Source organism: Trachypithecus francoisi, unplaced genomic scaffold (genome assembly GCF_009764315.1).
Source record: "Trachypithecus francoisi isolate TF-2019V2 unplaced genomic scaffold, Tfra_2.0 Lachesis_group10, whole genome shotgun sequence".
NCBI classification, from domain to species: domain Eukaryota; kingdom Metazoa; phylum Chordata; class Mammalia; order Primates; family Cercopithecidae; genus Trachypithecus; species Trachypithecus francoisi.
The window spans coordinates 15,617,596-15,632,523 of NW_022681455.1; the positions used below are offsets into that span (position 1 = coordinate 15,617,596).

General features: G+C 43.9%; 1 protein-coding gene across 4 annotated transcripts in view; it reads left to right on the forward strand.

Moving 5' to 3' along the window:
- The window catches only part of JARID2 (jumonji and AT-rich interaction domain containing 2), a 279,574-nt gene that overhangs the window by 236,444 nt on the left and 28,202 nt on the right, over window positions 1–14,928 (forward strand). For all 4 annotated transcript variants that reach the window (XM_033216291.1, XM_033216294.1, XM_033216295.1 and 1 more), the window contains one exon: window positions 7,968–8,203. In XM_033216291.1, the coding sequence (XP_033072182.1) occupies window positions 7,968–8,203 (236 nt within the window). The remainder of the gene's footprint in view (window positions 1–7,967; window positions 8,204–14,928) is intronic.

Below are 14,928 nucleotides of genomic sequence, written 5' to 3' on the forward strand. Positions count from 1 at the left end.
GCACTCACACATGCTACATTAAAATCCATTTGAACTGTTGGCACAGGTTGGCAGACATTCCATTGTTTTCAGACAATAGTGACTCAAAGTTGAACTGGCTCCAGGGAGCAAGTGTGGCTTTTGTACAGTAACAGGGATTTAATGCCAGCCAATCGATGGAGTCTGTGTCTTGCCCAAGTGAGGGATGCCTTGTAATGACATGAAGGGTACATTTAAATATCTGGCTTGAGATCAGAAACTTGCGGTGGGTCTCTTTTTCCCTTGCTTAACACATTTCTTCTTTATTTACAGTGACTCTCCTCTCTTTTTTTTTTTTTTTTTTTTTTGCCCCTTTCGTTTGTTTTGGGGTGTGGACAGGAAGAAGGTAGTTTAATTTGGGGGTTAATTCGGTCCCATCTTCAGGGTCTTCTCTTCATTCTTTGCCTTTGTTGCCTTGCTAGCAGATGTTTCGGCTGACTTTCTGTAATGGTGCTTGTCTAGGTTTTTCTCTTTCAAAGAGGTTAGGCCTTCCGAACTGTATTATTTCAGGTCATACATTGCATAATCCCAGGATATCTTATAACTTTTGCTGGATGCCAAGTAAGGACTCCTGTTACATACACATCTAATAATCTAATAATGCACATCAGGATTCCCTCTTGTGTTTGGATGAGGTGCCTTTATTAGCATGGGTAATTGGCAAGATAGGGGCATCTGGTTCTGGGTGGTGCTTGGAGACAGGTAAAAGTAGAAGGCCAGCTTTGTCAGCTTTCTCTAAAAATTATTTTTTTTCACATGTGGCTCTTTGCCATTGCAGCAAGTGCTTTCGAAAAGATCATCCTTCTTATATTTGCATAACTCCTTTCTCTGAAGAACGCAAAGCACTTATATACTTTATTCAAAATACTTCAGCAAGTCCTGGAGGGCGAATAAGAGGAAGCAGCAGCCAGCTGGTCTATATTTCAGGGAATTGAGGCCCAAATGGGGATGGTGAGCAGAACTAGAAATCAAAATTAAGAGTGTGCATGGAGTGAGGGTATTAAAAACCTTGCGATCAGTTTTTCAGACCTTCCTTGAGGGTCTCTTCCAGGAAACTCGTGTCAGCTTCTAAATATGTGAACAACGCTTTTGGGGAGAGTTGTTTAGGACAAGCTCCCTGGAGGTATAGATGTGAATTCCCCTAGGAAAGTGTAGCTCTCTACCTTTCAAATTGTTACATGATTGCTGTTAAATATGTTTCCGAAGTAACTTCTTTTGCCCATATCTTTTTCATCCCTCACTGGGAGCAAATCTTACCTTCTCAGGGATGAGGTGACCCTAAATCGAAATAACAGCCTTTGGATTTAAAGATTTTGCCTGCCGTGGTATGAAAACACTTTTCTATAGGCCGTTTAACTTTCAGAGTATGTGTATACAAATCAATATATTTGTCTGTGTTCATTAATGTAAAGCTATTTGTATCTGAGTACAATACAATTTCCTAATATGGTTCACAGTGATGAATGCTTTTTTTCTCTCCTTAAAGAAACTAGTCCAATTATTTCTTTTAATTGGGGACAGTGTGTGGAGGACTTCTATACATCGAACTTTCTGTCTTTTTCTCTCTTATGTTCACAGGGTTTAATCTTTCCCTGTGAGAGTGAATATTTTTTTCCTTTCCTCTTCTCTCCCTTTCTCAAATCTTACAAATTAAGACAAAAGATAATTACTTGGAGGAGTAAAACTGGCAGGTTCCCACGACACTTAAAATTAATGAGCTGTTGAGTACAAAATATACCTTGTCTTTGGCTCTGTCAGTGTTGCCCAGTCCTCCCCCTGCCCCCTTTACTTCCCATTTAACACATGATTTGACTTTCTGGCTATGTTTGCCATTTGGGTATATCGCTGCTCTAAAACAGCATGATGGTTACAAAAAGTGGGTTTACTTGAAAATGTTCTCTTTGTTTGCAAATCAGAGTTAATTTGATTCAGTTTTTAATTTCTGTATGTTTGAAAACTCTTCCGTTTCCAGATATCGTATCAAAATATTGTTTAGTAGAGTACCTTGCTGAAGTCCTCAGGGCAGCCAGTTTGGTTCCTTATGTTAATTTCACCTGCTTCCCTCACCCCTCTGGTTCCCCTTTCCTAAAATCCTAGTACTCACTGCTTTGCTATCCATAGTATTTTCCTGAGCAGGAGGTTGTGTGACCTCAAAATAACAACCAAAGAGTTGTGCATCTCATTTCAGGTACGGATACTGCAAAGAAGGATCTGTTTTTTTCAGATCAGAAAGATACTGCTGGCTAACCACTGTTACACTCTTCAAGTGTCTGTGAAAGTCCCAGCTTAGCAACTGGCCTTGCCCTGCCAAGTGATGTATTACTGTAATGAAAAATAATCATTGTCCAAAACCAAAAACTTAGTAAGAGTTACATTATTTGACCTTTTTGTTAATCTCGTTGGGATACAGCCATATTATGATTGCTTCTGTATTCATCTCTTGAGTGTTGCAGTACATAGTTGGGGTGATGTATATGAAGAAAATCAGCTTGGGATAGACATGTCTGTACATGGGAAACGGCCTTCGTCGATGATTTCAGTACTTGATAGGATAGCAGGCTCTGTAAGTGGTAGTTTCCTCCAGGTCAGTTGCTCTGGGAATCTGTACCTGTTATCAGTGAACTTTCGTACTGTTAGATTAATATCCATTGGTTTGTCTTTTTCTTTGAATGGACCTTTAACCCATGCGCTGTTTTCTAGCATATCCTGTGTTGTTCATTTGAAAATAATGGTTCACTGAGTTCTTATTAGCATCTTTGGTAATGAACAAGGGTACATCATCAAAGAATCTCTGTCAAACTCATGATGGCAGAGACTTGTTTTCTGAAGTTCTAATTTTTGCCTGAAAGCATGAATTCTGTCATTGGCAGCAATGACTATTAGTTACTTTCCTTGAATAGACAGGCTTGCTTTTTGAAAAAACCTAGTAACTAAGTAAAAACTACAAATAACGAAGTCCAAAGAACTATAGTGCGTTGGTCCTTCTTGAAGTAAAAATAACATCCTATGAAAAAAAGGGGCTAGCCCAAAAACTTATACAGTCACACAAGTGCTCTTCCCTAGAGATGATCATTGTATTTCTGTATATAGGAGAAGTGCTTTATGTGTAATAGCATTTTGTCACACAAGGTCTATGTGCTCAGGGGCCATGATTCAGTCATACTCACTGTTGGTATGACTTTATCAAGATCATTCTTAAGTGAAACTGGCTCTCTTTTTTAACTGCTACTAATCCATGGTAGCAGGGATGAAATGCGTATTAGATTAGTGTACAGTAGTTTGGTGCCATTGCCTTTGTTTATGCTAAGGTACCGGTGATTTCACCCGTATTTTAAAAATATATTTTGTTGAGATATAATTCACACATCATAGAATATACCCATTAAATGTACTGTAGCATTTATCAGTACTTGATTTCCTTCTTATGGCTAATACTTCATCGTATAGATATACCACTTTATGTTTATCTAAATAAGTATCAGTTGGATCTTTGGGGATTTCCCCCAATTTTTAACAGTAATAATTCTGCTATGAATATTTGTGTGCAAGTTTTTATGTGGACGTATTTTTTATTTCCCTTGTGTACCTTCCTGGAAATGGAGTGGTGGGTCATATGGAAACTCCTATGTTTCACCTTTTGAGGAACTATCTGTAAAGGAGAAACCATTTTGCATTTCTGCCAGTAGTGTTTGAGGCTTACAGTGTCTCCACATCCTTGCAATCAGTCATCATTATCCATCTTTACGGTATGATAATCATCCTAGTCGATAGAAAGTGGTGTATCTCATTGTAGTTTTGATCTGCATTTCCCTGATAGTTAACCTACTATTTTTCATGCCATCAGATGTCTCCCCACTGTAAAGGCAAATAATGTCTTTGTATTATTATGAAATAGTTTCGACCCTAGCAGATCTCCTGCAAGGGTTTGTAGGTCCACTTAAAGGGTCTGTAAATCTCCGTTGAAATCCACTGATCTGGCCACACGTCACCGGTGGAAAACTGGGAGGTGTGTTCAGTGTTGTTCTCCTTTGAGATCCACTGATCTGTCCTCGCATCACTGGGAGGTGTGTTCAGTGTTGTATTTCTTTTTGCTCAGGCAGGTGATTCACTGCTCCTCTTTTTCCCATGAAAATGACACTGGCAAGTGTTAGGAGGCACCTGGCTGCGCTGGACTTTGTCCCCAGACTCTGATTCATGGTCTGGCATGAGTCGGAGATGTAACAGGCATGGTCAGTGTGGACTAGTTAATGACCCAGAGGAGTAGGAGGTTGTATTGGGTCTTACTGAGACCAGCGTTTGTCTGCATTGAAGGCCTTCTTTATACTCTGCAGGGAGTGATATGAGGCAATTGAGATTTGCCCACAATCTGATTGTGCAGTAACCTGAGATGGCGCTTTTAAACATGCAGTAATAATGTCTCCCAAATACTGTGTACCTACTGAACCCCAGACATTGTGGTAGATGTTCTACCTACAGGAACATCTGCTATCCCCAGTCTGTAGATGGGAAAACCGAGGATTAGATAACTTGCCCAGCTGCAAACAAGAGAGCTGGGAATGAGCTGCAGATATTGTTTTGAAGGGTGGCAAACCCATACAATAATATTTTGTTAACTGAATAAAGAGAAGTAATTATAGAACTGGTGCTTCTTCGTAGCAGGCCTCACCATGAGACATGTCTTAATGGCAGGAGAAAGCACAGAGAAGTATGGAGGAGTATTGGAGATTAAAAAAAAAAAAAAAAAAAAAAGCTACTTCCTATGCTATATTTTAATAAGCTGTGTTCACTGCTTTAGAAAATTGGTGAACAGTCAAGAATTGCCTAGATTCATGTTCCCTTGGCTTGATTTTTAATCACATTGAAGTATGACTTCTTACGGATGTTGCTTTTAATTTGTCTTGAAAGCTAGCACAGATACTGCCAGCTTGGGCATGATTGATGGGTTCTGACAATGGGTAGTTACTTAGACTTAGAATAAATGCCAGCCATTTGAAACTCTCCATTTTCTCTGTAACTGAGAGTATCCAATAGAATCTTGTACAACATCGCATTGTATCCTGTATTTTGACGTGGCCTGGTCTTTCCTTCAGTATTTTAAAATCTATTCATCACTGGTGCTGGAAGGAACTTTGAGATAAAGGTTCGCAACCGATAATCCAGATAGGGAAAATGTGAAATCTCCATCTTATACCATGACAATTGGACTAAAGAATTAAATCCAAGCAGTTTAATTAGAAAATAATTAGAAGAAAACTTAGAAGATTATCTTACTATTTGAAAGCATGGGAGGTGGAATGAAGAAATGTTGATGAAAGGGTGCGTGCAAAGTTGGTTCGAGGGGAGGGAGAAAATCTGGAGATCTGGACAGCTTTGTGACTAGTCACTAATAATGTAGTGTATACCCAAAAGTTGCCTGTCTTAAATATTCTTAGCACAAAAGTATGTAAGGGGATTGGATATGGTAATTAGCTTGATATAATCACTTTATACATCTATTAAAAGGTCATATACTGTAAGTATACCATTTTAATTGTTATACTTTAATAAAACTGGGAGAAAATGTACAGAAGCATACGTTAAGCATTAAAGTAAGAAACTGAAATTTGTTAGCAGATTTGGCACCACCGCAAATGGAAAAGTAAATGGCAACAGAGAATGATATTTGCAGTTTATAGGGCATTAATGTAATTTAAAGGACTCCTAAAATTCAATGTGAGATTGAATGTTGGGGAAAAGGGAGTCTTCAAAAAGGACAGATAGGTAAGATGTTTTTCAGCTGTGTAGAGGAGGAAAGATTTGATTTCTCCTTCTGTAAGCCAATAGGAAGAGATTTACAGTTCAAAGGAGGAACAGTTTTCACTTTCATCTGCTGCTGTGGGCGTGGGGGAATTCTGCCTGAAGTTCCGCAAGTCCTGGTTGGGGTGGGGATGGCCTGGAGTTGCTCCAGTGAGTGCCGGATGGATGAGTGGACACAGTAACCTTTTGAAAACTCCCTCCGGCAGGATGATGGCTAAAAGATCACTATAGCTTCCCCTTGCTGATCTGCCTAAAGCAACGCAGGAACAGGGTTTGCTTCCTCCTTCCCTGAAGAAACAGGCCCTGTTTGGCTGTTTGTGGGGAGAGGAGGCCATGGGTTCCAGAGAAATGGATGTGAAAGGCTCGTTTATTCCATGGGGAGGGGCGGTAAAGCAGAAGGATAAACCCATAACATTGGTATTTCTGATTTTCTGTAGAAACCCCGAGCATCCCTGTTCTCTTTTTGAAGTCTCTGCCTGGTGTGTAGGAAGCACTGTACACACTGGAAATTCTCACTTGTAGCCACCAGGGGTTTGGGGAGGAATGGGGTGGGCTTGGGAGGCAGGCTGACTTCATGTGCCAGGGATAGGTGGCATGGCCTGTGCCAGGCGCTTACCCCCTCCATCTGTAAGTGTCCTGTCCAGTAGGGTTGTTCTGAGGATTCAGAGGCTCAGTGTACTTCAGGGCTTTAGCATAGTTCCCCTGGCTTATAGGAAGCACTTAAGAAATATTAGCTATTAGCTTTTATTGCTGTTTTTGAATTTAGGAATAGAAAATGGATCTGGCTCAAAGCTCCATCACCCCTTTCTTCATCTGTGTTGTCACTGATAGGTCAGATAAAGCAGCTCCGCCCCCAACCCATGCATGTCAGTAGGCTCTCTGGCCTCAAAAAATGCATCTCTTTTAAATCTGAAAATAGACTTTTTTCTTTTCTTTTCTCTTTTCTTTTCTTTTCTTTTCTTTTCTTTCTTTTCTTTTCCTTCCTTCCTCCCTCCCTTCTCTCCCTCTCTTCCTCCCTCCCTTCCCTCTCTCGCTTCCCTTTCTCCCTCCTTCCCTTCCCTCTCTTCCTTCCCTTTCTCCCTCCTTCCCTTCCCTCTCTTCCTTCCCTTTGTCACTCTGTCGCCCAGGCTGGAGTGCAGTGCCGTGATCTAAGCTCACTGCAAGCTCCGTCTCCCGGGTTCACACCATTCTCCTGCCTCACGTGCCCGCCACCATGCCTGGCTGTATACATTTATATTTTCTATTTTTATAGAGATGGGGTTTCACCGTGTTAGCCAGGATGGTCTCAGTCTCCTGACCTCGTGATCCACCCGCTTCGGCCTCCCAAAGTGCTGGGGTTATAGGCGTGAGCCACGGCACCCAGCTGAGAATATACTTCCTTATTCTGGATCCCCTGTCTTTATATTCCAGGTGGTCATGTTCTTGGAATGAGACTGTGTTAAAAGTTTAAGTTCTTTTTCGTAAGGTATGAGGTTGATACTTTGAGGGGTCCTGGAGTTTTTTTGTAGGGATTTTTTAAAGAGTGGATTTTTCCATTGTTTTAGCTAAAGCACAAAATTCTTAATGGTTAGGATTTTAAATTTAATTTTGTCTCTTGATGTTTAGGCTTCTTCCCATCTGCATTCAGGTGCTGGCTGGCTGTTTTTTGTTTTTTTGTTTTTTGTTTTTGTTTTTGTTTTTGTTTTGTTTTGTTTTGTTGTTTTTTTGGAGAACGTCTGACATTTGATGGTTGATTCTTTTTGACTTCAGGGAGTAGAGGTGTATTAGTCCATTCTCACATTGCTATAAAGATAGTACCTGAGACTGGGTAATTTAAAAAGGAAAGAGGTTAAATGAACTCACAGGCTGGGGAGGTCTCAGAAAACTTACAGTCATTGGGGACAGCAAAGGGGAAATAAAGCACATCTTAGAGCGTGAGGTGGGAAACACTTTTAAACCATCAAATCTCATGAGAATGCACTTGCTATCGCGAGAACAGCATGGGGAAAACTGCCTCCATGATCCAGTTACCTCCTGCAAGGTCCCTCCGTCACACATGGGGATTACAGCTGGACATGAGATTTGGGTGGGGACACAGAGCCAAACCATATCAGTAGTTTGTGTGGTAGTGTTCAAGGTAGTTACTTTTTTCTTGTTTTCTCCTTCCTTTCTAGTTTTCAATGGTTCCAGCAGGTCAACACGGGAGAAGGAACCTGTTCAAAAACACAAAAGCAAAGAGGCCACTCCGGCGAAGGAGAAGCACAGCGATCACCGGGCTGACAGCCGCCGGGAGCAGGCTTCAGCGAACCACCCCGCAGCGGCCCCCTCCACGGGTTCCTCGGCCAAGGGGCCCGCTGCCAACCATCACCACCCCCCTCTGCATCGGTCGGCTCAGGACTTACGGAAACAGGTAAAGTCCGGCAGGGGTGCCCGCATGTGTGCCAGACCCCAGTTTCCCACTTCACTTCACCAAGCTCAACATTCATCTTCAGAGGGCCCAAGAAGCAGGAAGTGATGCTCAGAAGCAAGATAGGGAGAGACAGAGCACACCTTTGCATGGGCTGCAGGCGCCTGCACCTTTTGTTCTGTGAAGATCCATCAGTTGGATTTGCATTCATCCCTGGATGCCAATGCATTCACCAACTGCATTCACCCAGAAAGGGAACTCACTTCCTTACTTAAGCCTTCTCCCACCCACCCACCCTGGGCTCCAGATGAGCGGTAGAGTGGCAGGGAACATGTTTTTCTCAGGGCAGGTTTTGAAATAGGCCTGCAAGTGGCATAGTTCTGTTAGTGGATGATCTTGGTCTACTTTTCTGTTCTTTTTGATGTGACAAGTTAACATTTCACCACCTGGCCTTTGAAGCAGAATATGTGCATGTTGTATGCACTGCCGAGCAGTCTGTGGAATTGGGTGTGGCTGGGTGGCACCTCTTCCACTGAAGGCATTTGAGTCCCAGGCCGTAGCATCCACAGAGTGCAGGTAGATGCCACCCTGACCACCTCTTGCCCCTGCCTGTCCCGCCCTGCCCCCCTCTGCCCCCTGGCCCCCAAGAGGACCACAGATAATGCCAGTCCTGGTCAGGCAGTTTTGAAGAATCCCTCAGGGCTCGGCCATTATTGCTGTCCAGATGTTCCCATTCCTGGATACTGATTTCTCACAACCCTGGGGATGGGTAGTGGGGATAGAGGCAGGCTCCTGCATGCACGCAGCTGAGGGCTTGTCACCCGGACAGGTGGCATTTCACTGATTCCTGGTGCTCCTGTTCCCCACTCCCTTTTAACATCCGCGGAGTCATGGGATCATTGATGAGCTTTCCTCACAGAGTTAGACATACAGTGTTAAAATCTTCCCCAGAAAAACTGGAGGCGGTGATCCTTAAAGTAGCTTCAGAGGAAGTTGTAGAGGGGACAGAAGGGATTTCCTGGCTGGCCGTGTTGCAGAGTGACTAACATGGTCATTGTGTACATGGTTATTGTGGTGTGAACATACTCGACTTCATCTTGTGGTGGAGGTGGTCTTTCTCATTCTTGGTGATGTTGTGGATATTTCTCTCTGAATGTGAACATGTGACTGTAGTCACACACAGGCAGACAGGTATGCGTGCACGTGAACCTTTACCTCGCAAATAGTATGCAGTTGGTGGGGAGGTGGGCATGGCAAGAATCATCACCACATTGATGTTTTCACAGTCCACACACACCTAGCACGTATTAGTCACTGGCCACTGTTGCCAAAACAGACCTCAGTTTTCCCAGAGGCAACAGCCACGGTGTGGAATTGGGCCACATCATGCGCTTACCTGGCGTCTCTCAACCATTGGACCCCTGATTGTCAGCACTGGAGGCACAAAGCCCAGGGATGCACCGAGCTTTGGTCCTGGGTCTGTGATTCTTCACTCCTATCCTGTTCCTAATGCTGTTGGTCTGATGGAGACGTGTATAGAACTCTCCAACCTAAGGTTTTTGCTCGTGAAAGAGAACAGAATTAGAAGCAACCCAGAGAGAAAGACAGTGATTACACCATGTGACTGACTGCATCCTGTTTTCCCAGGATCCTAGAGTAGGGTTAAGTTGATTGTTTGTTTTTGTTTATCTTCTATTCATCCCACTTTGCTTTTTTGAGTTTTTTGAGTTTACTTGTGGTAAAATTCTAATGGGCCACATCAGAACTTGAGGCCATATCCAGGTGAGCTTCCAGATCTTGCCTTTCTGCCCGGAGAACCCATCCTCGGGATGGCGAGGCAGGAATGAAGGGTGGCAGAGGACCTGAGTCATGTACATGTGACTGTTCACGTTCTTATGCACGGACAGACATGGGTGCACACACCCTCTTGCGCGGTCACGAACGGGGATGCGTGGGATACGCCTGTCGTCTCAGCTGGTCAGAGCTCACTCTCAGCACTTGCCCTTCATTCAGTTCAAGGTTTCCCTTTGTAAGGGGATGAGAGGAATTAGCACAGTTGGACAGCGTAAAGAGCTGAGGAAGAACAGCAAGTACCGCCTTAGCCTGGGATGGCCTTGCCTGCCGCCGTGCTCCATGGCACGTTCATGTAACCTGTTCCCTGTGCAGGATCTGAGGTGCAGGAAAGAGGTCCTGGGGTGCCCCTCACACAGCAGGCCTCTGTCCTCTGAGTTAGTGCGGGAATCTCAGCTGCTTCCAGGGCTCAGAGTAGAGTCCTTGCAGGTAGCGCCATATGCTCATGTAGGGCAGAGATCCTCTCCTGTCACCCTTTCCCCACTTTCTCCCTCTTCCCTCTCCTCCTGCCTCCCTGTTCCAGTCTAACCAGCCCAGATGGGATGACCCATGGCTCCAGATTCTAATTTGGCTGTGACCGTGACCTTCAATGAGTCTTGAGATGTGATATTTAACCTTCCTGGGCCCTGTTATTCCTTTGGAGCCAGTCTTACCAACTCCTTGCACAGGGACATTGTGAGAAATAAAAGGAAAATTTTCAAACCCCAGATCCTATTAGTTAAATACTCTGAAAATAAGGTCAATAAAAGCAAATTGTAGATTCCCTTGTGACTGCTTCATGCAAATGATTAGACTGTGACCTTTCATCTTTTCAACTGCATGAAAAGATGTGGGCCCAGAGGATACTCTGATCTTTCATTTCAAATATGATATTTAGGGTTTTTTTTGGTTATTGTTCAGCTTAAAAGCATAAATGAGATTGTATGAAATGTGGAGGGTTATAATTTTTAGGGGGTGCTGCTGAGAAGTCCCTTTGCCCTGCTTGCTCTAATGAACTGTGTTGGGGCACACACCTGTCTGCCGAGTGTAAAACCACTTCCCCTCCTTGCGTACTGGGTAATGCTGTCTGATAGTGTGTGCAACGTACGGAGTCCCTAGAACCCGAGAGTTAGAACACACCAGTGCATACTTCACCTACACCTTTTTCTTGGTGAGAGGGCTCTGACCAACCGTTTACTCTCGATAATACCAAATGAGCTGTCTTTGTCATGGAATGCATGTGCCTGTAAAACATTGCAGTTGTCAAGGGGCTGGGATTGCCCCTGGGTAATAATATGGTTGTCTGGTAAAGGGTCTCACCAAGGAGCAAATGGTGTTTTTCTGTTGCTTTCCTGTAGTAGTACATCTGCTTACATGCGGTGACAGAAAGTAACAAGTTTAGGATGGTGCAACAAACGAGCTTTATTCCTAGCAAGGGTTTTGAAGTATTAGTTTTCCAAGAGAGTCATGAGCAGGTTTTGTACTTGTGTAGAAATCTGTGTGGTTTTAAGCCAGGATATTGCACCACATGTGGCCACATGTGATTCTCATTTCTTATGCTGAGGCTGAGTGTGAGAAGAAAATGATCAACTGGCTCATCCTGCGGGTTTTGCAGGACCTTACACTGAGCTAGGCCACTGTCACTGAAGAGGTTTTCATATGAAAATGGACAGGCGTTGCAGAAAAGTCCTGCCCTGGTAAGATTCAGAGAGGGCCAAGGAATTGAGAATATTCTTTTAAAGTTCTGGAAAATACGACTGTCGAGAAGGAAACCTAGAAAATCGTATTAGTTTTAAAAAATGTTTAAAGTTTTCTTCTCATGACATCATTTTGTCATTTGAACTGCACTTGCTGGTGGTGTGGTATTTGTGACTCAGATACATTGCCTTCAATGGGAGGAGAAGTTATAGGTACATCTAGATTTCCTCGGAGAACCCAGGCATCTCTTTAGAGCATATTCCCCTTGGCCTTGGATAGAAGGCTCCTGCCCATGTGCTGCTGCGGTCAGTGTTGAGCTCCTCCCTTTCCATAACTCACTGTCTGTCCAGTGCATTTCACTTCTGTTTAGGCTCTTTGTTTTTGATTCAAGTTTGAAAGTGCAAATGGACTATACCCAGCCACCAACTGTTTCTCTGGGCTCTGGCTCTGTGTTGAAAGGCTGGCAGAGACTCGGCTCAACGGCTCCCTCTCGTGGGAAAGAAGAGCATGCCAGTGAATCCGAGGTTGAACTGAGGACAGCATCGTAATCTTGAGCGACTACAACATTTTTGCTTAGTTAACCAAAAACATCGGAGTCATTTCTCATCTTCTGCTCTGCCTTGGAACTGCATGTTTCTCCTTTTCATCTGTCATCATATTGAGTTGATTTAAATATTGTGTGTGTTGATGGCGAGGTGGAGAAAAACCAATAAGGGTGGAGGGGAGGGATTTTATATTCTTAAAGCAAGCACACAGAGTGTGGACTGGGTACAGTTTTTAAGATGAAATTTCCATTATTAAAAACAAAGGTAGGAACGTTTGATGTCCCAGGCTTTCATATCTCTCACCTTATATCCCTTCTGCAAGAAGAATGAGGTATTGTTGCATGTACTCATCTGGCTGAATGTAACTTGAAAATGCTCTCAACCTTGCTTGTTAAATTGAAACCATTCTTTTATGACTAGGAGGGGTTGCTCTAATACCTCATGGCCGTGTGCCTGGGATCAAAGATACAAGTGACGGATGGCTGTGGGTCAAGGAGCACACGCTGCAGACACCTCACTTTCTGCAGAGCTGGGTTGGGGGTAGGGGGCAACGGGCTGAGAAGCCAGAAATCCACAGCAGAGCTGAGAGAAGGAGTAGCTTCAAGCACCGCTCAGCTGAAATGTATTGTCATTCAGTGGAGGGCCCTGCTGTAGCCCACCATGGCGCTAATTCCTCAGTGAGCTCAGATGACTTCTTGTGTGTGCTCTTACGTGGAATCCCTCAGGACGTGCAGCTGTGACCTTCCTTATAGTGCACTGGCTGCATAACTGGGGTTGTGTGGTTTTAATTGATACAGATAGAGGTGGGTGGGGGGAGACCTTCGGTAGCAAGGGAAGACAATGTCTTCCTCCATTCTTTTGTTTTCTTTTGTACTGATTAAGCGTTGGCTCCTTAGAGACAAGTCCAGGCCAAGAAAAGGGGTATCTTTTTGTTAGATTGGTGGGTCCCGGGTTTCCCCACAATGGTGGTGCTGGCTGAGTTGTTGGTTCTGTTTTATTTCTCCCTTTTAGGACACATGGAGCAGCTTGAGGGGGCAGACTGCTTCCCGTGTTAGCTTGTCAGCTCCCCTGTGGCCTCTCGTGGTGGGCATAGAACACGGACCCTGGGTGTCGAGGGGGAAGACAACCAGTAACACTTGCCCTTTTCAGTCTTTGTAATTTATTTGTTTGAACTTCGCTGTTCTGTGTTGTGGGTGAGATGCATCTAGTCTTTGAGCTTGTTACATAGGCATGCGTGTGTGATATCTGGGTGGATACTGTTGAAGATAACTGTTATAATAGTAAGAAGGAAAATAGTGCAACTCATTTTCTTATAAAGCAAGTTATTCGAATGTACACCTTGCCAATTCAGTATTTAGGTTTTCAGAAAGATGTAATAAGGTATTCCTTTTGCCATTGAAGATAGTGATATATAGAATTCAGCTGTGTAGAAAATTTACTTCCCTGTAGCATTGCTAGCCATGAACTCAGGTGCCCCCGAGAAGCCAGAATGGATGGAACCAAAGGCCCTACACTCTTATTTCAGATAGAGTATGAGAGACATAGCACTCTGGCATTTGCACAGGGGTGTTAGGGAAGGGCAGGGTCCGTGGAACACAGCCATCTGGGGCTTTTAAACACCAATTACTACAGAATCTAGAGGGAAGGGCTTTATATTATTTTGAAGCTCCCCCAAGGGTTTTAGGGGTGCCAGGTTTGGAAAACACTGAACTAAACCTCAGCAAGTAGTGGTGGCTGACACCTGAACCTCACAGGAGTTGGTTATGTCTGGCACCGTCTGGAGTTTGCCATTTTGACTGGTGATTCCCCATCTGTAGGAAGAGATGAAGCCGCGTCGTGTATTCAGTCTCCTTAAGGAGACTCTTGTGCTGGGAATAGGGTTGAAACAGACTGCACCCCTACAGGTTAAAAGGAGACTGAGCCAACTGTAGAGGTGTTGTCTTCCACTGTCTGAACCCGAGATAGAGCCCTTCATTGAGGTTCCTGACCCCACCCCCGCCCCCCAGCTTTGTTGCTGGAAATAAAGATCAGCCCCAGCTGGAGTTTACTGTTTGCTTTTGTTTTTCTAAATGTTTTGTCTTGTTTTGGTTTTAGTGGAAGCATTTGAAAGAACAATTAAAACTAAGAGATTTGCATTCCTCACTATACCTCCTTTTGCAGATTAATGGCACTTACCACGGAATATTTCTGTCTGTCCTTACCCCTGGTTTTATAAGTCTGTTTTAAATTTATCATTGCCAGGTGCTTTTTTTCTCTCCAAAAGGGTTTCCCATTATTTATTCCAGACCCTGTCTGGCAGTCCCACTTTTTTTTATAGGGTGACTCCTGGTTTAGGAGCCAGAGTGTGATTGCTGGGCCTTCCTTCTGCCTCTTCATGGGGCTTGAGATCCTGGCTCCAAGCGTGAGGTCTCTCTGGGGCTGGCTTCTAAGAGATGGTGTCCTACCAAGAATTTGTGGCTTTGATTGGACTGTATTTAACTGATGGCATATATAGAAATACAGGTCTTAGTGGCTTCTTTCCTTTTCAATTTTTATAAACTTCACTGATACCTCATTCAGTGCTTCCAAGCACGGTCCCCAGGTCAGCACACAGCATCACCTGGGACCTGGTTAGAAACGCACATTCTCAGCCCCATCCCAGACCCTCTGACTTGG